This window comes from Glossina fuscipes, unplaced genomic scaffold (genome assembly GCF_014805625.2).
Source record: "Glossina fuscipes isolate IAEA_lab_2018 unplaced genomic scaffold, Yale_Gfus_2 27, whole genome shotgun sequence".
Taxonomy (NCBI): domain Eukaryota; kingdom Metazoa; phylum Arthropoda; class Insecta; order Diptera; family Glossinidae; genus Glossina; species Glossina fuscipes.
This window is the reverse complement of record NW_023998422.1, coordinates 1,659,792-1,684,161: the sequence shown is the minus strand read 5'-3', so window position 1 is coordinate 1,684,161 and position 24,370 is coordinate 1,659,792. Positions and strand designations below refer to the sequence as shown.

Sequence of the window (24,370 nt, the reverse complement as noted above, 5' to 3'; positions counted from 1 at the left end):
TATATGTAATTATTTTATTTAACAACAACAACAACTACCAAGCCTAGATATCGGCTTAACTGCTTTCAATACAAAAAAAAAAAAAAAAGAAAAGAAAACACAACAAAAGAAATTGTATATAAATTAAACCGACTTTTTCAACACCCGCCCTTAGCCTTTCTAAAGAGATGGTCAAATTACCGATAAACATCTTACAATATATATATTTTAAGTCGTATCTCACACAACGTGGTAGCATTAAATAGCAACAGTAAATAACTGAATGAATTAAAAACTGTACTGAAATACATACCTTTCTGTATATATATTTTTTTAATACCTGTGGGGGAATTCAGAATACGCTTAAGCTGATTCGGAACACTGATGGGAGATTTTGTCGCATTTAATAAAGACATAATATTTTAAGGTAAGGACGGACTTAACGATTCATGTTGCCCATTTTCTAACAAACGCTAACAGGAACGATAAGAAAAAAGTTAGAATTATTGTTGGGTTGTAATCGTAAAGTGAACAAACGGAACCCAATGATAAGCTTGGCAAATCTAGTTCCTCTTTTCTTCTTTAGCTTCGTAACCGTAATCTAAACAGATGAATGGAGGGATAGGTTTGACCTCCGTTTTTCATGCGAACATACTTTTTTCCAAAAAAAAGTTTTGATCTCATAATTACACAGGCAGACAGATAGATAGACTTGGCACATCTCTGGATGGACGGATAGGCTTGATTTCCGTTTTTCATGCGAAAATTCTTTTTTCCAAAAGAAAATTTTTGATCTCGTGATTACACAGGCAAACAAATAGGTAGACTTTTTACATCTATTGCACATTGACACTCTTCTAGGGTAAGCAATCGTGATTTGGGAAGATCATAAGAATTTGGCAAAACTAATTTAACTCTTTTGATTGATATAAAAGGAATTCACAAATGTTTTCGAGAATTTTAATGTATAGCAAAACCACTTGGATTGATATTATGTACGATTATACATCTAGTATAAATTGGGCAAAGTACGGAGAGAAAACATTATTACTTACTAAAGCTCTTTACAAAAAAAAAAAAAAGAGAAAAAAAGAGTTTGGGTGTGGGACTAGGAGAGCGAGGTATGCTTACGAGTGGAGGCGAGCAAAGAATGGAGAGAAATGGTATTTGTGTTGCACGCCGAACTTGCAGTGCAGTATCTCTAATTCGAAAAATTCACTTTACAGTCCTTCGCATAACCATGCAAGTTCTTTCCTGTGCTACATAATCATTCTTAGCGTTAACTTCATTTCATATTATTTTACAATTAAATTTTAATTATTTATAAAATTAAGAAAAAATTGATTTTGAAAATATAAAAAATCTCCTACGCAAATATATGCTCCTTGCGCGAATAGCTCGACTCGTATCGGTGCGACTAGAGTAGTGAACACAGAAATTTAATCTGCTGAAGAAAATCTTACGTAAAACGAATGTTCCACTCATAGTCCTATCACAAATAAATGTTTTCAAGAAATGGATAGGTAGCTCATTTTGTCTGTTTGCTACACACGTACGATAAAGTTAACATACCTTCTTGTTATAGTCTATGAAATAAATAAAGTCGGTGTGAGTTGGTAGCGCGATCGCTTGCACTGCAAGCTTTAACTTATTTGTTTCATATGAGTTTAGTACCAACAATATAATTGCAGCAGTGAGATCGGGGCTTTTTTTTCCTGTTTACTATTTATTCAATTTCTTTGTCTATGCAAAGAATTCAAAAGTGCTCAACTCATAGAACTTGTATTCAGAATTATTGAAACAAATAAATACAATTTTGTAGACAGACATGCAATAATATTGTTAAAATATTCTGACGTAAATCACGGCCTAAAAGCGATAACAAAATGAAATGATCAATAGGGAATAAATCAAAAAATTAACTGATTTATTAGCTGCTTGCTTGCAAATTGTGTTTATTATAGCAAAGCCTAAGCAAAGTGTGAAGTGTTGTCACCGATTGGCGGTTTTAGTAGAAAGTAGTAATTATTGCTAAACAAATGTGTGCAAGTGTTTAATCGTTGTAGGAGAATGTCAAAATATCAAATCTTAAATAACGATTCCGACTATGATGAAGTTACGGCCGGCATATCGAATGAACCGTTCACTTTACTAATGTTTGATAGCGAGCAACAGGATAACTCAGCTCATCAGTTATCTCGAAGCATTGATCGTTACCGATCCGAATGCAATAATCATTTAAATGAAAACCATAACCAGTACGATGATTGCAAGGAACGTAACAGTTTCAACGAAAATACGCTGCAACGTTCACACAATGATAACGATATCCCTCATGTTGTCACAAATAATAATAATAATAATAATAATAAGAATGTTAACGATAAAAATTTGATCATGTCAGCAAATTACATTAAAAACTGCAGTAAGCATAAGGCAATCCACAGTGCAATGACACCGCTAGACACCGATGAAAGTACAATTGAGGTTCCGCTAATGCAAAATCATACCACTACTGCCACGAACGCCAACAACAGGGATAATGCCAGTAACACCCGCAATCATATTCAATTTACAAAAGCAAGTAATATTTATACCATTTACAAAGAAAGATCTACGTAGCTACGTTTATTAGATATATCGTAAATATTTTCAACTTAAAAAACTGTTACAGAAACAGCGATTTTTCTGCAGAAAAATGTTTTCAAGTTTTTAGAATGTTAGATCATGGCGTTTACAGGGATTCGTAATGATTATAAAGAGCCATATTTTTTAGTCCATCGTTACTCCACTAAAAGTCTTACTGCACTAAATACATACTTCAGTCGTTGCTTTTCCGCTCTAAGAGTTTCATTTTAGATCGTTTTTTGACAGACCCAAGCCAATATAAAGCGAAACATATACATCTGTTATTTACTTGAGGAAACTGTGTATGTAAAAAAGTGACATCTGTCCATGGCTTAGAAGTTATGTAATAAACGAACGCAGCACGTGATGATCCTTCTGTTTAAATATTTATGCCAACCTTTCCAAATATTCAGTGAACGAAACGCAGCAGTAAATGATTGCAAGGCGTCCAATTTCTGTTCAATCGATACCTTCGATTACCTTCCTGCTTTACAATTTTATATCCCTTTTGACTCGAGAACATTCGATTAAAATTTGCTATAAAATGCTTAGTTATTTGTTTATCGGACTAATTATGACGATTGTAAAGTAATAAATTTTGATAAAAAGTTGTATGATTTACAAAGATTGTCTATCGTAGCGAGCATTACTTAATAATTAACTTTAGAATTCGACTAGTTGCGTCATTAAATAAAACTAGAAGAATTCTTAATGATTCTTAATCTTTCTAAAGTGCAAGCATACTACGAGATCGTATCAATACCGTGGATGAATCGCCGTTAGTGGCAGCTGACATAGTAATTTGCACTGCACTCTTCCATCAATCTCCTCCGTGACACATTCCTTTGCTAGGGGTGGTTGCAATTAGTGTTCTGCTTCTGATGGAACCTTACCCCGTTTATGTACCGCATTTCGCGTAGCACCTTCATTAAATCCCCCGCTGTAGACCACTCTTTTGGATTGTCCGATATAGGTCGAGAGCATTACAGGGTTCTCTTTGACCTCAGTCACAAATAAATGTAGTGCAATCAGCACGACTCTTGTACGAAACATGCCACGGAAACATAACACCTAAAGTAGTGTAAATGCTCCTATAAATATAATATTATAGGCATAGTATATATATATGTATATGTAGGCATAATATATGCGCGTAATTTGCCTGAGTTTCATTTTGTGATGAAGATTCTAAGGCAATAAAAGCGATCACGTTCATCGTCACCTTTATGCTACGTACACGTCTCTTGCTTCACATACTGATTAGTAATCACACATTACAAACAAAAAGCGAAGATCATCGCTTATCCTCATTTCAGTATAGTGCAGGGATGGATTTCCTCTACTTTACTTTTTCAACTTGATTGTGATTATCAAGATCACCTATTTCGTGGTATGTATACCGTTACCGTCACTGTATTTAACTATGCATACCTAACGGACTACGATTTTTACTATTTTCTATATAATTTCATTTGATTACAAAACTCCCAAGAAGTGCCACACAAAATTTTTTTATGATCGTTAGTAGTATATAGCTCCGATCGCAATAACATAAAACTGCTAAGCAGATCGAGTAAAAACATTACAGTCGAGCAAGATCGACTGGTAAATTTCCTACAGCAAAGACAAATTTTTCAGAGGCTCTTTGTATTGGACAGGGTCCAAAAACTTAAGGTAATATGTCCTAAATTTAGCAAAACGAATTATTCCGGCTTCACAGTACTCAACATTACACTTTGCTGCCATATAAAGGCTTAGCTTTCACAAAAACCCTTGCGGTTTGAAAGCGAAAAATAAACCTACTTGGTCCAAATTTCGCGCAACTAATGACTATGTCAAATGGTTCCATAGATCTTATGTTCTTTTGATCGAAAAATATTATATATTAAGCATTTTTGCCATACAAAGGCCAATCAGACCCAAATTTCCCCCCGAACGAATATTACTCAGCGGATTTTGTTAAGTAGTTTTGAAAATGACATTTTTTTAATAACATCTAACAAATTGCGTCAGTAGATCTCAAAAAATTATAGCCTGTAGGCTAATCAAAAAGACATCGACGGGCACATATTTAAAATAAATGTCGTACTCAACAAAGACCGGAAAAGATCACTTTTTTTTCCAATAAACACATATCAAAATGACAAGATAAATAAGAACTAAATTAATTAATACTCTAAGCAGCGGATCACTCGGATTAGGAGTCGAGGAAGCACGCTGCAAATTGTGCGACATCGTGTGATCTGCAGGACACATAGACATCATGATCTTCTATACATATCACAGTCCATGCTGTAAGGTACTTTATTCAATTTTGAAGTACTACTTAGATCACATACGGTTGAGCGTTCCAAGAGTGTGCAAAACAATTTGCAACAACTATTAATTTTAAACAAACAATGTATATTAGAGTGAACTAAATAGGCACTACTAAGATGTTTACGGGCTGTAGCTGTTTATGGTATTAACAACAATAGTAGGGACGTTAATTAGCAGCCATGAAGTCGCTTGCTTTTCCATTCGTATCATTGGTAATGCAAGAATTCTGTTAAACTGCTACACTGTATAAAATATTTACAAAGCAGAACCTTAAGGGTTTTCGTATTTTTAAATGAACATGCGCTATCCTATCGACATGTATGTAAATGTGTATTTTATCCGAAGAACAGATAGAAAAAGCAATGAAACGAAGTTAATATTCGTAGCACATAAACTTACAAAAATTTCATCACATGTTCCCTCTCTGTAAGCGATTCTCTTATGCTGATAGAGGAATGGAGAAAAGTCGGTCCTCTCAGTTAATATCGACATGATCGTTGAAGTATTTACGGCGGTGAATAGTCATTGACTTTTCTTTTTACTTGGACTTCACGTACAACCTTTTATGTTCTTTGTATGAGCTACACGACCATGAATTCGTTCTTTTCTTTTCTATTTGCTGCTTGCTTGTGTGCAAATATAAATTGCTTTCACGTCGCTTTAGCTTCTTCATCTCATCAGACTTTATTATTTCACCCTTACGCTGTGTCTGCAAAGGAATCCTTAACATCGGTAGTAAAACCGAATATCCTTTGTATCGCTTTTGAGAAGGATTAGCCGAACTTAGTGATTGGTGGTCAACTCGCAACGGAACTATCGCTAAGACATACTTCGAACAAATGCAATTAAGTCAAAGATTAAAGGAAAGGTGGCTGCAACATATATGAGCTTACCGCGCTCTTGTGATCGCCAAACATGTTACTCTTTCTGATTAGTATCTCTCTGCCTTTCCTTTCCTGTTCCTTTGATGCATAGTCCAATGCACTTTCGACACGAAAGAGATAAGAATAATGTGTAGTTAACGGTAGATGACAGTTTTTCAATATAAAGCCTTTTGTCACTCTCCTGAAACAAGCATTTTACACCTTCAACCATTTGTGGTACAGGAAGTATTAGGACTTAAGACACACCCATCTTTCATTACACCTCCTAGTTTATTTAATTTTTTTATATCAGAATCATTTTCTGAACCAATCTGAGGCTGTCTGTCCGATGGCTGCCCATATAAATTTGTGCTCAAGCTACAGGTCGCAATTTTTGAGATACTTTGATGAAGTTTGATACACTGACGCGCTGTGACCGAAGGACGTACGCTCTTGCAAGTTGTTTCAATCGGTCCATTTCTTCGATCAATTCCCGTATAACGCCATATTTTGAAAGGTCGTTTTATGGAAAAAAATTCTAAAACTTGAAAATTTTTCGACATAACTCGCTCTTTAATAGTACAATTGGTATGAGAAATTTGCTCGGCTGGTGTAATTTTTGAATCCCCTCTCCTAGAACCGTTCCTACGAGAACACAAAAAGGCATAATTTGTAATATTTCGCGGTGAAAGTTAGTTCGTAATAATAAATTGGCATCGAAATCAAGTTTACCATCTTTGGACCACGTAAGTTTATTTTTTGGGTACCATCATATATATGGGTTTCTCCAGTATGCGGGCCTTGAGAACATCCTTTGCATTAAAATAAAGTGTAACTTTTGTTGCATTCTTGCCAAAACGATTAAATAACTATAACAAGCGAAGTAATGTCGAGTATCTAAGAATCGGCCTTGCCCGACTATAATGCATCTACTTATTTTTCGTGAAAAAAATCGACGTGTAATAATTCGTACACTTTATACGCCTGGATATCATATTCGAGCATATTATTTAATAGTTTTTTTTTTAAGAGTCATGAACAGAAATATTTCCCCGACGAATATTTTTCTAAAATTAAATATTTATGCGTCCATTCGCTTGAAAGTAAATTTTTTTTTTTTTTTTACGCTTTTAAGGATTACGAACATAAATGCCTCTGTGGACAGGGAGGTTTCGGCGCTAACCTCAGATGCAAATCAACGCAAGCAGCGAAAACGAAAATTCTCCGGGCGATCGTCATTTGCTGCATTTTCATGGCAAGTATTAAAAACTTGGACTGACAATCGCACAGTGTCTGATGTTGTAAGCATTGCCTTGTGTTGTTTTTCTTTCTCTCTCTTTCCTTTTCTCTCCCTTTCTCTCTCTCTCTCTCTCCCCTCTCTATCTGTCTCCCTGCTCACGTTTGTGTTTATACGCAGGTTGTCGAATTTCTAGGTGGCTATATAGCCGGAAGCCTGGCCATTATGACTGATGCCGCACATTTAGCATCTGATTGCATTAGTTTTATAATTGGTTTGGTAGCAATTTGGTTGGGCAACAGGCCACCGGACGATAAAATGTCATTTGGTTATAAGCGTATGGGTAAGTGTTGCTATTGTACACTTGTTTGTTGACACTATTGTTGTTATTGTCAAATTTCACAAACCATTTACCCCAAGAGCATTGTATAATACATCAACATGAAGTATTGTTTTATATGCTTAACGACAAAATATATTTCTGTTGGGTTGGTTGTTTGTTTTTTTTTTTCGATTTTTGCGAGATTGCGAGTACTGAAAGTAGAGTACTACTAATTCTCTAATATATCACTGCACAATTAGAAAGACGCGCTTATTCCATTAAATTTTCGTATTTAAAGAGAAATCTAGATATGCAAAATAAATTTTTATCACAGAAAGATGGTAGAAAAAAAAAACGCACATCAACACAAGAAGTAGCAAAAGTTAAAAAAAAGTACACATGAAAAAAAAAAATTACGCTTTTACTCAATGACAACAACTATGGGGGATCAATCTACACAAGGAGTTTAAAAACCCACTAGAGATAAGTTTAAATTCATTCATAAATCTGATGATTGCAGAAATTATTGGTGCTATCGCTTCAATTTTGGGAATTTGGATATTAACCACGACCTTGGTTTTAATGGCATTACAACGCCTTTGCACAAACGACTATGAATTGGATGCGAATTCTATGATGACAATTTCTTTCATTGGAATTATAATTAACATAGTGTAAGTATAATAAACTATATAAAGGTTTCAAATTTCAGAAAAGCCACATTTGGCGAAATTTGTTTTTGTTCCTACGCTAGACTTAGGGCATCCGTCAATTTGATGAGTTTGTGATATAAAGGTTTAAAATTCTGCATAAGGAAGGGCACATCTTTGGATGTGATATAGTCAATTTTAATGATTTAAGACAGCAAATATGTACGCCTACTCTTTCCTTTTTTTTTGGACACGCCTGCTTTACTATATATATTTCTAAATATTGTATACCCGTCAATTTGATGAGTCATTTTTATGAATCCTCACAGTTGCAGAAATGAAGATAGGAAGCTCAAAAAACATTCCTTGACTTATTAGGGATATGAAATTAGGTGGTTGACGTTATCTGTTTACATACACACCCACAATGTAAGAAACGCTAAAAAAAATCTCTGAAAATTTACCTCCCTTACTTTCCATTCCCTGAATATATTTCTGAAAACTTGCTACTCAAATATCCGCCAAAGGCACATGCATGCTTGTTTCGGTGCAGGAATGGTCCCCATCGATCTACTAATACCTAAGCAATTGAAGATTGCATAGATAAGCTAGCATTAACATTTATATCATTGAGTCCTTTTTCGTACTAGAACCTTTTTCACTTTCAACACCAGATGAGAGATGGTTCAAAAAATTGCCCCAGCCGATCCAGTTTGCACCGATTTAGAATGCCGAAGTATTATTATTTTTGTTGAGAAATTTTAAAAATTGCAATTTTTCCCTTTAACGACTTTGCAAAATGGGGCGAGTGGTCGAACCACACCATTTCAAACCATTTTCAATAGCGTTCGCCGTGGGATCAAAACACGTCAGCCTACCACATTCTCTCAAAATATCTCAAAAATTCAACCTGTACATTGAACACAATCGAATCGATCGGTATAATAAAAGGAGGGCCTACATTAAGCCCTTCTGAGTGTTACGTAAGTCCGTATGTACCCTGCACAACAAGTGGTGTAGAGTATAATAAGGATTTCGCGTAATTGCAATAAGCTACTTACTACATGAACAAATGGCTTCAAAAACATTTAAACCTTACAGAGCCAAAAAACAACTAAAAGCTTGATAGCGGGTACCCTATACCGCCGGCAATTGTTCTTACAATGTAGAGTTAGTCTTTTCAAAATAAAGCGCTACATGACAAAGAGTCCAAAAAGTATTTCGATGCGAACCCATCTCAATAGCAATCGTCCTGGGGTCAAAACACTTCAGTGTACTAAATGTCCTTTAGGCCTTTAAGTTGGACACAAGAATAGGACAGACAAGGATAGATCTAAGAAGAAAGTTATTCTAAATTTGAACAACACAATAAGAGGTCTATCTCAAGTTCTTATCCACATTGTATAAATCCGCAAAAAATTAATACATCCCCGTGTAACAGGTAGTGTAGAATATAATTATTGAATATAAAGACTAATTGCGTAACTAACAATTGCCCTTTGCTTAAAGTCCAGAATTGAATGGCGATACTCTTCCTTGCATGAAATATAGAAGACTGTCTACAGTAACAAATGACATGTATTCGGTCACGAAAAAAATATTAGAAAAGACCAGTGCCAGTTTCAACAAATCATCGTCGTCCCATCAGCATTCGTCCTGCTCTGTCGAAAGTTTCTGAGCGCTTAATAACAAATCCGATTGGATGGCATTTGAGTTCTAACAATTTACACTCTGACAATCGAATGTTATAAGCGAAGTCATAGCACGGGCTGGAAGATACTCGATCCGACTCTGATGAGAAGAACTTAACGGCTCTGGTTAGGATTTATCTCTCTAAGTCCTCTCACTCTATTTTTAGCAAAGCTAAACCGCTACTTTGGTTTCGCTCTGACTGGGATTAAGCTTCTTAAGTCTAACTTGAAAAATCGATATCAGGGCATGAAAAACGGTTGCTCTATCTTTGAGATGAGAGTTGCTAACCCCGGTATACCGCAAGGCCGATTTCCTTACGTGTTCGTTAAAGATCTAATTACTCAAATATATCTGTTTCCCTTTCATGAATTTGTGGAGGATTTTATCCAACGAATAAAAGAAGAATCGGGTAATATTTCGCAATAGTTTAAAGTGAAAGCCAGATAAAACCAAGGCTATATATAGTGATATCAGCCAATGCTCATAATTCTGATTCTCTAACCAGTACTATAACGGCTGTTGTGGTATATTATCAGTCACGTCTCCAACCTTCTTCCCATGACTAATTCATGTCAAGTGCTGATAATCATATCAATCTTATGACCATGCGTTCACATAACATTCTAAGGAAATTTAAACTAAAAATAGATACTGCTCACAAAAGATCTACGGATCTAAATATATCAATATAACTTGACTGCTTTTTCGTTTATTTCGTATGTTACTATCTGTTATAACATAAGCGATAGAACAAAAAACATGTGAAAAATATAAAAGAGGATTAATTGCTTAACAAAAAACTTCCATTTTCTATACGAAAATTTTGGAATTAAAAACCAACTACTTTTATGTAATCTTCTTACAATGTATTCTAAATGCAAACAACGTTTTTCAGAGCATCAACATGTAAGCCCTACAAATGCGGTAAGCTAAGTCAGTTCCACTGACTTTAAGCATTCCTAATAATGCGAGAATTTTTAATTTTGCATGGATTACTAGGTTCGCAAAAAGACTTCTTCTGGACTTTTCATACTGGCTGCCAAAAAATTGCAGTGTGACAGATTTATTTTTGCTGTTATAACATACGTTATATAACATTTTTGTTAATAAGAAAATGTTAAACAAGGACAAATATATACAATAATGTTGTCGCATTACCGAAGTATCGGAAAAGTCTGGTTGTGTATTTCGATAAAAGTGATAATCAATGCAAACAAAAATTCAAGGTCAATTCAAGGTAGTGGTTACAGGGCAAAGGTGCATCCATTGGAACCTAACAGTTACTATTTTGATTTGAGGAAGGAAGTAAAAAGTTGGCGTTGTCGTATCTAGTGCTTCGAAAATCCAAGACAAATAGTTGAGCAAACTTTTTGACTACAGAGAGCAACGATTGGATTTGGGTTTCAGTAGGGCTCTGTACGTAAGCCACATTTTTCGAAAACGTTACCATTTCGACCGTTACACTGTAAGGTTATGTATTGCCAAACTTTGTCGATCGACCTTTTTGGTGTGAAACTAATCGTGTAGGAGAGGATGATGTCTGCTTTAGCCATCTGCGCTAGAGCTCGTCAAAAAGAAATACATCTTTTGTTGAAAGATCCGATGCATTATATTATATGTAAATAAAAAATAGTCAAATGGTAAGCCTGGTCGCCTTTTTCCTGTTGTTGGAACGTCCACAACCATAAAAATTGATTTGTATTAGTATCTCTTTAGTGGATGGTTATACCACAAGTTTTAAATTTAAAACTCGATTGCGACAAATTTGCGACATCACTCATAACATAAACCAAGTGAAAAGGACTAGGTCGACTGTTAAATACCTCACACTACACCATCTAATACAACACTTATTTTTCCCATAGAACACACAAATTGTACAATGTTTTTATATGGACTTACTATTATGGAACTGTATATCAAAAACAAGTACAAACATTAAAGCCGGGCAAAGCCGACCATTAAATATTGCAGACCACATTGTATAACATAATTAATTTTTGTTATCCTAAATTACTATTATGATCTGATTTTCAACGTGAAGCATTAAAACCTACGCCTTTTTGTCATATGAACTTTCGTTTTCGTTACGTAAAGGGGGAATTAAAATATTATTTTAACCGTTCGAATGCTTTCACACCAATTTGTCGACAACATTTGTCGAAAAATTTTGAAAATTGAATATTTTTCTATATAACGTTTTTTCAAAATAGGGCGTTATATTGGGTAGGGTCGAAAAAGCGAACCAATATCAATCATTTTCAATAACATTCATGCTATCTTAAAAATTGCGACCTGTAGCCTGAACACAAATGTATATATGGATAGACATTGAATGAACAGACAGACAGGGTCTTTTAGATAATAAGAGGTGGATCTATCTTAAGTCCTTCTCCATGTTACATACTTTCGCACAAACTTAATGCCACAAGTGATATAAGGTATAATAGATGTACTTGGAAAGACGACCTGCCACCATTGGCGAATCGCCACGCCCTTAACTAAGAAAATACTGGTTTATGTTGTTTTTGTTGCCTTTGCGCTTATTAGAAACGTAATTGCGTAGCAGTAGGGAAAACTAGAGCTTCTTTTTTTTTTTTGTATATCTAGATATCCTTGAAATAACTGCTATCTGCCATAATATCGAATAACAGATTCACCCTTAAGCGTTACCTTAGATTTTGTCAGTTTGTATTGTGTTGCTGAGCAATCAAAAATGCAAAACACGTAGCAAGCAAGCAATTGCATATAAATGCCGTGTAACATTTATTGAATTTAATATCAAGTGCTTTTTATGATCTATTTTTTTTCTCAGCATGATTTTTATTTTACACACTTCAACGCATATCCTGCCAACCGTTGGCATTGCCGAAGCCCATGGTCATAGTCATAGCCATAATCATGGCCATGGTCATTCACCCGCCACCGTGCATTTGCATCGACCTAAAAGTACAAACGACAACCATTCGCAGCTGTCTGATGTTTTTGTTGATACGACAAGTGGGACAACATCAATGGAGTTATTGTCGCCTGAAGCAATGGTGCTCAACGGAAGTGGTTTAAAACACCAAACAGATGGGTGAGAATTTATTGAAATGTAAATTGTTGCATGTAACGGACATTTAATTAAATATTGCTAAATGTTTTTGTTTTTTTTGTTTTTTTTTTTTTTTGGGTGATAGGATTTTATAATCAATTTACCATTTATTTCTTTTATATTGTAATACTGTGCATTGTGTAAACATTTAAAAAGTTTATGAATAATCCACAACGGTATAGATTAATATTTCTTCTTATACATTATTCTTTTCATTTCGATTCAATTTTCCTTTAGTTACGCAAACATTTAATATAAATATTTGAAACGGTATTCTCACCGTACCATTATTAACAATGTATTAAAACGTATATGTAACGTATCTCACGGCTATAATAATGGATATAAAAATATATAATCACGATTTATATCAACATTTAATTCATCATATATCGGATTTTTTTTCAGAAATGATAAGAATTTAAACCTACGTGCAGCCATGATTCATGTCATCGGCGATTTGGTGCAAAGTTTTGGCGTATTTTTTGCTTCAGTATTAATTAAGAATTTCGTAAGAGCAATTTACATATTGACATATATGCATAACAACAATTTGAAATCACGTTTATTTTATATCCTTTTCTAGCCGAAAGCAGTGTTTCTAGATCCTCTATGTACATTATTATTTTCTGTAATTGTTATAATGACCACCGTCAACCTATTTAAGGAGTCCGTACATGTATTAATGGATTCAGTACCTCAGGATGTTCCTATGAATGATCTGAAAATGGATTTATCCAATTTAGTTGGAGTAACGTAAGGATTTTAAAAATGACTTTTGCTTGATTCTCTCTAAATGAACTACGTCTCCATTTAGATCTGTTCATCATCTAAACATTTGGAATCATACCTCCAACCATAAGATACTAATGGCTCATCTAGTTATAGGTAAATATATTACAAATTCTTATTGCTATCTAATCTAATTCGTTAAATTATATCAAATTTCAGATCCGTCAGTCCATAGCAATACTGTGTTATTTAACGCTACTCAATTAGTTCAAAATTCTAAATACAACATAAAGCATAGTACGATACAAATTGAAACAGAAGCTTTATGAAAAGTGATAATTTGTTCTAGCTTTTTTTAAACAAAAAAAAAAAAAAAAAACAAAAACAAAAAAACAAAAAAAAAAAAAAGTTTTAAATATTTTTAATTCAAGTTTTTTCTTTTTTTATTTATATACTATGAAAAATATTTATTATCGGTTAAGTACACACGTTTAACATCGCCTACCTGAGTCAATATTTAACACATTAGTTACGGTGTTGGTTGGCGTGCTTTAACTTTCCTTTGTAGAAAGAAAAGCGATTACTCTCGTCTCTTATAAACAGCCGAGGACAAAACGACATATATACACCCTAAAGTTTTCCTATAATACATGAAAGTACGGGTCAAACTGAAAAAGTAGTTTAGCCCAGAATTTCTAACTAATTAAGAGTAACATATATTAACAACAAAAAATTTAATATACAATATGTACAAACGTTATAAAAACGCAAGGTTGACGATTAAACACCCTATGCTACATTGTCAATTACATAACTTCACTTGTTTTTTTCATGGACTGCAAGAAACCTTATTTTATATCGACCTTCCATGGTAATCTTTTTTCGGGAGAAGTTCAACAGAACCGATATGACCCAAATTTGACAAAAAACATGTTATCCCTTATGCATCATATCACCATAAAATACCAAAAGTTATTATAATGGTTTACCTTTCATTGAAGATCCTTGCATGGGAATGTATCCGAAGAATAGTTCCACTAGGTGCAGCCTTCGTACCATAAATTTAGATATCAACTTGCCTTGGGTGACTTTCATCACAGAACAAGAAAAATTGGACTTTGTTGCCGCAACAACCTTTTTTTTGTTTTTTTTGCTAAAACGTTTACGTCGGAGGACGCTCAAAAAAAATGTCCTATATCATCGAAATTTTCCAAATTCATTTATCGTGCCAAGACATTATTTTTTGCCCGATTTTAGCGAGATATATTCACAATTACAGATTCCTTAAATAAGGTCTTACATGATCGTAAAAATAGTTCGATCCAAGTCATTTTCAATAAAGTTCCTTCTTATGTCAAAACGTCTCAAATTACCTCGAAAATTGACTCCTGTAGTTTGAAGAGAAAAATAGTACTGACAGATATCACGCAGACCGATATACTTAAAGCGATTTAGAAAATAAATGTAAATGGATAGACATAATGGAAGGTTGGGTTTATCTCAAACTCGCCCCCGGATTTAGATACATACGCTTTAACTTAATATACCCCAACCAGAGATGACGTAGATTGTCAACAGAGCGAAAGACGTGAAAAGAAGCTGAAGAACAAATGTTTACACACATGATATTGTAGTCTGCAAATTGCTGCAGCAAAACGTCTGCAGAAACAGAATGGCTTGGCAGAAATTGTTTATCTCCGAGAAAAATAATAAAGTCCAACTTGACGTTGCTCCCAATGACTCCCATCGAAAAGGGACGAACGTTTAGGCAACAATGCTATTTACTTGTGAAGATAAATATAACAGTTTTTGATAGTTGCCTACAAGTTTGAAGAGATATAGACAGAAATGGAATTTTCACTGTTAAACATGATGGCGATAACTGCTTTTATTTTGTTCTTATTTAATTCATATCTTGCGTAAATTTTGAGATAGATTTATAAATATACATGTGTATATGTATATATATGCATATGTGCTTCTCCATTAATAACAAATCCGTCTGCATATTTGTCCGCCCATAATACGAAATATCCCTCACCTGTAACCAAGTAAATTCTAAAATCAGTTGGTCGGCTTGGCCAACCGTGCGGTAAGTTAGAAGTGCAAATATAGGTATCGCTCATCTCCTTAGCGTAAGTGGATAATAAAGATGTGTAAAATGTCTTTTTTTTTGTATTCATATTTTCCTCTACTCTACAATGATACAACTTCTCTCTCGTATTATGTAGTCTGTATATTGTAGTCTGTACATATATTGCATTAGAGCTATGAGTAGTCTATGTATTATAATACACGCATAAGCATATACCTAACGGTCTTCTATTGCTTACGAACACCTATTCTAATATATATTGCATACATAGCCATATACATAACAAGCTAGCATGCTCTACATATATATTTGCTTGTTGCAAGCGAAACCGTATACTTAGAACGCTCACGCTCTTTATTAACAATTTACGCCTAGTCTATCGGACTGTTCTTATTAATTAGGGATTAACGGTTAAATATCATAATATATTTATCTTTATATCGACGCATAGTTTCCATATATATGCATATTGATATATTTCGATTATAAGTGGCACATATTATGCACAGGCATATAACTAAGGGTCTTTTGGTTTAGACTTTTTGTTGTTGTACGTAAAATCATATGCTTAAACGTTTACTTGTTTATTAACCGTTCCGTGAATATGCTAACGATTTTATATTGAGTTTCTTTTTTTGCTATATGCATATATATAGTGATCTATATGCTTTGTTACTTGCCCTTATTTCTTGCTAAGCCTAACATCTTGAACTGTTCTTACTGTGTAGAGATTAGCGGCTTCACATTTTTGTTACCTACCTCCAATTTCCATACATGAACGTCCGTTTTAGTTATAAGCGATAAACGTATACTTCAGATAGCATTTATATAAAACATATATAACATAGCATCTCTACCACGCATACATACATAAGTAGACATTGATATATTGTAACAAACACATCATATAACGCGTGCCCGTCTGTAACAGACACAGGCCGAGCAACTGCTTAATGGGACAGCGAGAGCGATCGCGCAGCTCAACACTCTCGCTCTTTCATTTCTCTTAGAACAGTCAAGGAGGTAAGAGATCTCGGAAAAATTACTTCCTTGTGTTTGACTCTACTGATAGCGTTACTTTCATGGACTTACGAACAGGGGTTGGCAGGATCGTCCTAATCGTCTTCCCTGAATGATAGACAGATAGATACTAGACTTTAGATACTAGACTTTAAGTATAGAGGATGGCAAGCTCAGCATAGTCGTCAGTTCCGAACAACAGATGGGATTACCCTCTTCGATGACATTTCGGTTAGGGACAAAAAGAACACAGGTAGAAACAGATGAGTGGCCATATTGCCCCAAAGTTGGTTGCTGTAACATCTCTCGTGTATTTTTGTAGAATTTCCCGCAGGACTCATGTACGTACGAAACGCGGAAAATAATATCGAAAAAAAGAACTACGAGCCAGAGTCGGGTCACGAATCACTACGATGTAGATAGTGATATACTCAATTTTTTTCATAATATTTGGTAGAAACATTGGAAGTTTTTGTAAGCAGGTTGGTATTGAAAGTGGACCAATTTGATCATAGCAAAAGCCCGCACTCATTTTTCTTAATTTGGAGCGGAAACCTGAATGCATTTTTTTTTTTTTAAATCACTTATCGCATACGGTATATGCTAATTGTAAATACGATAAATAATACCAAGATACCTAACAAATTCCTCGTAAATTTTTAAAACATAAGTTCGACGAAAATACGAAGGTGCAAGAGTCTTTTTTTTTTGATAAATATTCTTGGAAACGGACATCGTGAGTAGCCCTGGACATACCCCGAATAAGAAGACTTCTTACAATGTATAAACGTTTCTTAGACTAGTCATTAGGAAGGTAAAGAAAAGTGCTTCTCCTCATTATGTTTGTGTGTTGTGAAGTGCAAAGAGACTTTGCATTTTTTGCTATTTGTGTTCTTGCGTCTAATCCTAATCCCAATCTAATGATAATTGAACACAACTTTTTGTCAGTGGCATGAGTTACTATTATTAAATAATTTATATATTTACAATACTCATGTCTTTGATTGCTTTCTTCTAATAAGGCTGCAAATATCAGCGAACTCTCACACCGTCGATGCAGAAGGTGTAATTATTCTTTCCATCAGTATTTTTATCACTCTGTTTTATCGCTATTATAGAACAGGCTGCACATAAAATTCTGTTTATCAATTCACTCTAAATAGATGAAAGACGATCAATCGAGTCTTAGCAGAGGACGCTGCGTTTTTCCTAAAAGAATTAAACATATTATCAAAATTCATTCTTGTTGTAGAAGTGAAACAAACTTACCCCTCCCTGGCTACCAACGAACACATAGCGCATATATGCAGGTTTGTAAGCATTACACACCGAACTTGAGAAGAGAAAGAGAATCTCAATGAACACAAACAGTAATCACGCAATTTTTTAATTGATTAAGTGCAAGAGGAGAAAAAATCAAAGGTGTTGAGTTTCCGTAAACATGCAGCTCAACGGAACAAATGTGTGAATAAATATATTTTTATTGATACTTTTTACGCTTTTCGCTTGTCTTCACATTCTTCTTCTTCTTCGTTTTCTTTTTTTTTTTTTTTTGTAATGAGGAATGTATAACTAACATGTATAGCAGCAAAAGCTACTTATGTATATGTTTTCAAAAAAGGGACAAAGAAATTTTATTTGGCGCATGCATTCGATTGAACACCCGTTCAAATTGCTCTTCATGTACCCAACCTAATTCATAGGTAAGTAACACCTGCACAAATTTCCTTAGGATTATTTTAATATAACATAGGTAGGTGTAATTATAACGATAAGACCAAGGTTATATTCCCCACACATCAAAAGGCAGAAAATGATGAAAATAATTGAAATTTGCTAGACCATGAATCTATTAAAACGTAATTCTTAATAACAAATAAATATGGAACGAAATGCGAAAACTCTACATATTTAACTTAGGTCGCTTTTTGAACACTCAACGTCCATGATCATGGGTGAAAGGATTTCTCAAAGCATTCTGTAAACATGAACGTAACTAAATATTAATGGTAAGTATACGATCCTGCACATGTCTTTATTAAAATTTCTATTTGCATCACCCAGACATTGCGACATAAGACAATTGTCTGTGTTTCAAGAGATGCGATAAACTGAGTTTAATCGCTTGTGTAGGGACTATGAAAATGATATGCACAACTGCTTAAATGGCACAACGAGTTAACATTTCCATCCGCTCAATAAAAAAGCCAAGGCAACTACGAAGGATTAAGACGAATCTTAAGCACCTATTTTCAAAACTTATATATATAAATATATATTGATTTCTTATCAGCTGTTTCTTTCCAACCTTAAATCAATAATTGTTAGAATTAAACAATGAAAACCAAGTAAGAGATACTATTGCTAATATTGTAGACGAGCACGCGACCAAGGCAGATGAGATCGCGAATTCCGATCGCTGTAAGTTAAAGAAGACTATTAGTGCGTCTGCTTGCCGTGAAAGTAGATATGAAAATGAAAAACTGCAACCATTACATTCTCGTACGGTAATAGTAAAATCATAGACATACATATGCGTATAGGCATTTACACTTTTACATTTACGAAAGCAACATAAATGAATGAATGCTTGGGTGCGTGTGTGCGCAAATAAACGTGAAAGGCACGCTTGTAAAAATGTAAGATTTAATTAATACACGCAACATATTAACAGTTTGCCGTCTATACACTATAACAATACGCGCATAACGTACGTACCCGCAGCCTATTGGTCTATAAACATACTCACATGTAAATTGTAAAGTTGTATGTGGGTGACCGTGTGTGTGTGTGTGTGTGTGTGTGTGTATGTGTATGTGAAAAGAAAAAATAATAATAATAATAACTACCAACTCATTGCCACAATATGAAAATATAACAGTACAAGCCTACAAATGCTGATATATGTACAAATGCGTATGTATTTTGCGCATATTTATTGCAACCAAAACTACCGTTGGGTCAGCAATACCAAGACTTGTACCCCACAGACAAAAAACAACGAAAACAACTTTCTACTTGGTATTACTAACAGTGCGTATGAGCGATAAATGTTACCAACAACCACATGTAAATGCCAGCTTTGCACGCACCGCGCACAAACACCCACAAACGCGGTTTATGCAACACTTTTCGCTTGAGTAAATTTAAAAATGTGAATTTTCACTTGTGTGAATTACTATTAATTAAAAACGCTTTTTCACTAGCAGAGAAAAAGCATATGAGACCGTCACCGCTAGCATAGCCGCGGCTATACATATATTTTTAAATATAATCCTTAATCCGTTCTCAACCCATTCAAAGGCCGTCGGTAGTTGCTGCTAGCTCACTTAAGTTGCTTTTTCACGGGGTGTCACATTCACATTAAGCAATTGTTAAGTATTTTGTAATTGAATTGTTAAGTACGTGTGGCAAGCAGGTTCACAATTGTACAAAAGATATATGCATTTTCCTTTTATCTGGACTTGAAGAATAACATTAAGGAACATTTAATGCTACTGTCGCAACTAAAGTCGCTTAAGTCGCTTAAGTGCAGTCCTTTATACCCATCCATAGAAATATGTAAGGGTGGTTGTAATTTCAACATATATAATATTGGAGGAAACTAAAGAATTACTGACTGCCCTTCAGAAATATGCATTAGAAGACCCATAAAATATACATATACTTGATCAGTACAAAATTCGTGTACCCTCGGTTACACTGTCCCAATCCCTGTCTATCTATCAGAAGCTTACTGCTAGAAAGAACAGCTCTCCGACCAGGTTTCACTTGACACTTACAAGAAGCAAATACCTGCAAATGATAATACAGGTCAGATATTCATCACGGACTCGGAGGACAAAGCTCGCAATAATGAATAATCCACCAACGCGTCCGGACACAGCAAAAAATTAATTCACTCTTAATAAGGAACAGTGCATATCTTATCGAAGTACATCTTGAGATGAAGTTCATAGCACTGAATTGTGATTTTTTAGTCAATGTAGGATTTATTTAGGAGATCTATTTTCACCAGAATTACTTATAAGAATTAATATCCGCAATGTTTTAATGCCTCTTCTAGCCAACTCTTTCTTCCAACTCTTTCGACTCGATTGCATTTCCTTCCGGCAAATATTTCGGTTTATATGCACTCTTGGAAGTAACCTACTAATATCAAGTATTGCGAGAATCAAAGTAGCAGGACGCGTTCTAGTTCCACACTTAGACCTAAGTGTGTCGTAAGTATTTAGTGTAATTTGAGCTATTTTTATAAATCGTTCCCTTTTTCCATATATATTATCACTTAAGTGTAGAGTGGCCGAGTAGGCAAGAGTCTCGACTAGCAACTCAATAGTCGTGGGTTCAAACCTCAAGTGCGGTAGAGTTTTTTAATAAAAAAGCCGATAGCCCTAGACGCTAGTGCTTTAAGACTTTAGTCTTAGAATTTATTCTCTGGCTAAATTTATAATAATAATAATAAGTGTAGTTTAGATTATTTCTACATTTCTTCATTGTCAACTTTTCTTATAAATATGATTAGTTAGAGATTGCAAGCAAAGTGAGATATTAAAGAGTTGCCATATTCGAAATAAGTCACCTAACATATTTCGAATGTGATCAACTAATCAATTGGCAGCGCCAACAGAGACATAGTGTAGAAGAAGATTGCAAATTCTTTTCCTCCTGGATCGAACCACCGACAATGTAACACACACATCAACAGCAAAAAAAATCCGCTGCCATTCGCTTGGAATACATACTATAGGTGCCGAGTTACAAATATTTCGATAAGAGACCATGCGCCCTATCCGATGGTTACCGACGATAAGTTATGTAAGTTATATTTGTTCATTGAAATTTTAACCGTTAGGTTTTTCATGATCAATTCCTTCTTATTTTACTCGAACCATTTTGTCTTGTTAGTGTCACTAAGGCAACCAATAAAACAGTAACAATTAAGAAGAGAAAATATAAATATCAAAGATAATGACCCGCTGAGGCATATCCTGGCAAGAGAAATAAATAATTTTTCCAAATAGAAAAATAACAATCTTCACAATATCAGTGCGACAATGCTCTAGGAATCGTTCTTAATCCCTTCGCCAGCCAGCAGCTGCGTCTGCAGATAAAGTATCATTAATGTGTTTTTAGAATTTTGATTCTTTAAAATTCGTTTAGTTTCACATGCAGACTCATTTTATCAAATGTGCGACTTTAGTCAAATTATTTAAATTAATTGATTTATGTATGATGATCACCATCATCGGAACAAAATTTAAACATTTAGCAATGATAAAATGACAATTTATTGCATTATTATTGGCAATAAATTTAATAGAAAAAATTTTTGTTTTCGATTTTACTAATAATTCTATACATATATACTTTGAATAAATGTGTTACAATAAATAATAAAAAAATTTCCGATTATTGGTGTTGAAATGTATCCTAAAAGTGATAAATGTTGTAATTGCAGTAATTTTACGACATTATCGATTTAATTTAAAAATTTACATGTAATAAAATATTCTTGTAACAAAAACAAGGAACAAATTAAAACAAGTAAGAACATTGTAGTCGGGCCCAAAACACAACCTAGTATAGTACATATGGCAGGATCCAAAAGTAGGCGTAGATGATCCAAATTTTGTAGAAGTCATTTTTGTATGAAATCACTATAATATTGTGGGTCTAATTTCGTGAAAATTCTAATGAGGGGTAGGATTCAAAGAATAGGCTGAGATGGTCCAAGTTTGGCACAGTTAATTTTTTTATGCTAAATTACTCTTACAATATAATTTGCATCATTAAGCATTGAAAATTATACCTTTTTGGCGTACGAACTTTAGTTATATAAGAGGAGGTTAAAAATTGCCCCAGTCAGTCCAAAGTTTTCGTAACAATCTAGAATGCCGAAATATTACTATTAACTAGTTTCGCTGGGAAATTTTGAAAATTGCAATTTTTTTTCGTATAATGACTTTTCAGAATAGAGCGTTATATGGGGAGTGATCCAAAAAGTCGACTGATCCTGACTGACATTTTCAATAGCGTTCGTCCTTGGGTCAAAACACGACACTGTACCATAAGTCCTCATAATATCTCAAAAATTGCGACCTGCAGCTTGAACGCTACTTTATATGGACAGAGATCAGACGGACGGATCGGTTTAATAAAAGGTCGGTCTATCTTAAGCCCTTCTGCGTGTTACATGCGTCCGCACCAATTCAATGTACCAAGTACTACAAGTGTTGTAGGGTATCAAAATATGTTTCGATTTAGAACAAATTCCTGACACCCACCGCTACTAAGCATTACGACAAAATTTTAAATCTTATCAATTGTTGACCTATCAGCTGATCGATTACAACAGTTTTTATATTGAATTTTAACATGAACATGGAGTTCCCCGATGAAATTTTCTAAAATCTTCCGAGGATCGGATCGATTTTTCCAATGAGTTGGAAGTTGCAGTTTTTTCGATCTTATCAACGAGATTGTGGGCGAAGCACAACTCTATTAAGACTTTATCTGTGTCTACTTAATTTCAAAATTTGCGTAACTGTCGGCGTTTCAACTGCAGGCAGGCAGACGGGCAGACAAGCCAATACACATATACATTAATCGACCCGGAATTTTGCTTTAATCAAAAATTATTTACTTACGTGCGAGCTTTAAAGAAGATTTGCGTTTTAACTGGAACGACTAATTTACATATATACCATCCTTCAATGAATATTTCAAGAATAATATTTTTTATTACAATTGCCTAAGGTTTCCGTTGCACATATTAAATATGAAGTCTATGATGTTAATCATGTATGCATACATGTGCTTCAGCACACTTTTTACTTGAACAGAGACCTTATTAAGGTAGCTCAGAATAAACGTAGAGTGTAGACAATAGAATATGAGAACATTATGACATAATTTGGTTTTTAGGTTATAAAAACGGTAGCAATGGCTACCGTTTGTAGCCATTTATACTGTGTGCCACTATAAGGCAACTAAACTTGCATATAAAAACCCTGCAGCATCTTTTTGTAATGCTGATCGATTCAGAATCGTTTGAGAATTCGATTTAAGTTTGTCCATCTGACTGTACCTTTGATATGTGTCCATGCTTTCTTATGTTCAACTTAGAACTGGTAAATTTTTGACATATTCCAGTGAGATCTAACGTATCTTGGTACATGGATAAGCCCTTTTTAAAAATGCATTCTTACTACTTCTTATATAAAGCCTCGAGAGATTTAATCAAAATCCCTCGGCGAATATTAGTGAATGGTAGTATTTCACCATTTTAAATTAAAGTGAACATTCTTGACCGGATTTTTTCAACTCTCTGCTTCCTACAAAAAGTAAGATTTTATATGGGAAAAGTCAAACTTCTAAAATTTCGTAATAAAAATTTTTGCATTTTCATAGCAATTTGATGTAACGTAAACTGTATTAAACTTAGATCACAAAAGTCTATTTTTTGGATCCCATCCCAGAGGTAGAATTTTATACGACAACAAAGCCTCATATTTAGTACTTTATATATGATAATTATATCCTCGAACTTTAATTTATATATGCCAAATTTCAACTACGTCACCGCAGGATTTGGACTCTCTCGCATGCAAAGGATTCTTGAAATGCCTTTATATACACCCAAGCTATGAAACTAGATATTTGATCATACAAATCAATGGAGCATTATATTAGACGATATCGTGCAGGAGATTTAATTGTCGCGGCTTTCCGAC

General features: G+C 34.4%; 1 protein-coding gene across 1 annotated transcript; it reads left to right on the top strand.

The window, feature by feature from the left end:
- Positions 1–1,640: 1,640 nt before the first annotated feature.
- On the top strand, positions 1,641–13,890 carry LOC119635931 (zinc transporter 8). The gene is made up of 9 exons (XM_038030969.1): positions 1,641–2,559; positions 6,925–7,044; positions 7,207–7,369; positions 7,869–8,022; positions 12,506–12,769; positions 13,196–13,298; positions 13,374–13,543; positions 13,605–13,675; positions 13,739–13,890. The coding sequence occupies exons 1-9, from the start codon at positions 2,050–2,052 to the stop codon at positions 13,846–13,848; spliced, it is 1,665 nt and encodes a 554-aa protein (XP_037886897.1). The 5' UTR covers positions 1,641–2,049; the 3' UTR covers positions 13,849–13,890.
- The last annotated feature ends 10,480 nt before the right edge of the window (positions 13,891–24,370 follow it).

What these genes read in the sequence shown, in the direction of transcription:
- LOC119635931 (XM_038030969.1), top strand. Translation starts at nt 2,050, where the DNA reads ATGTCAAAATATCAAATCTTAAATAACGATTCCGACTATGATGAAGTT. An exon ending in GGAATTATAATTAACATAGT is followed by an intron (nt 8,023 to 12,505) that starts GTAAGTATAATA and finishes TTTTTTTCTCAG; the next exon opens with CATGATTTTTATTTTACACA. An exon ending in AATGGCTCATCTAGTTATAG is followed by an intron (nt 13,676 to 13,738) that starts GTAAATATATTA and finishes ATCAAATTTCAG; the next exon opens with ATCCGTCAGTCCATAGCAAT.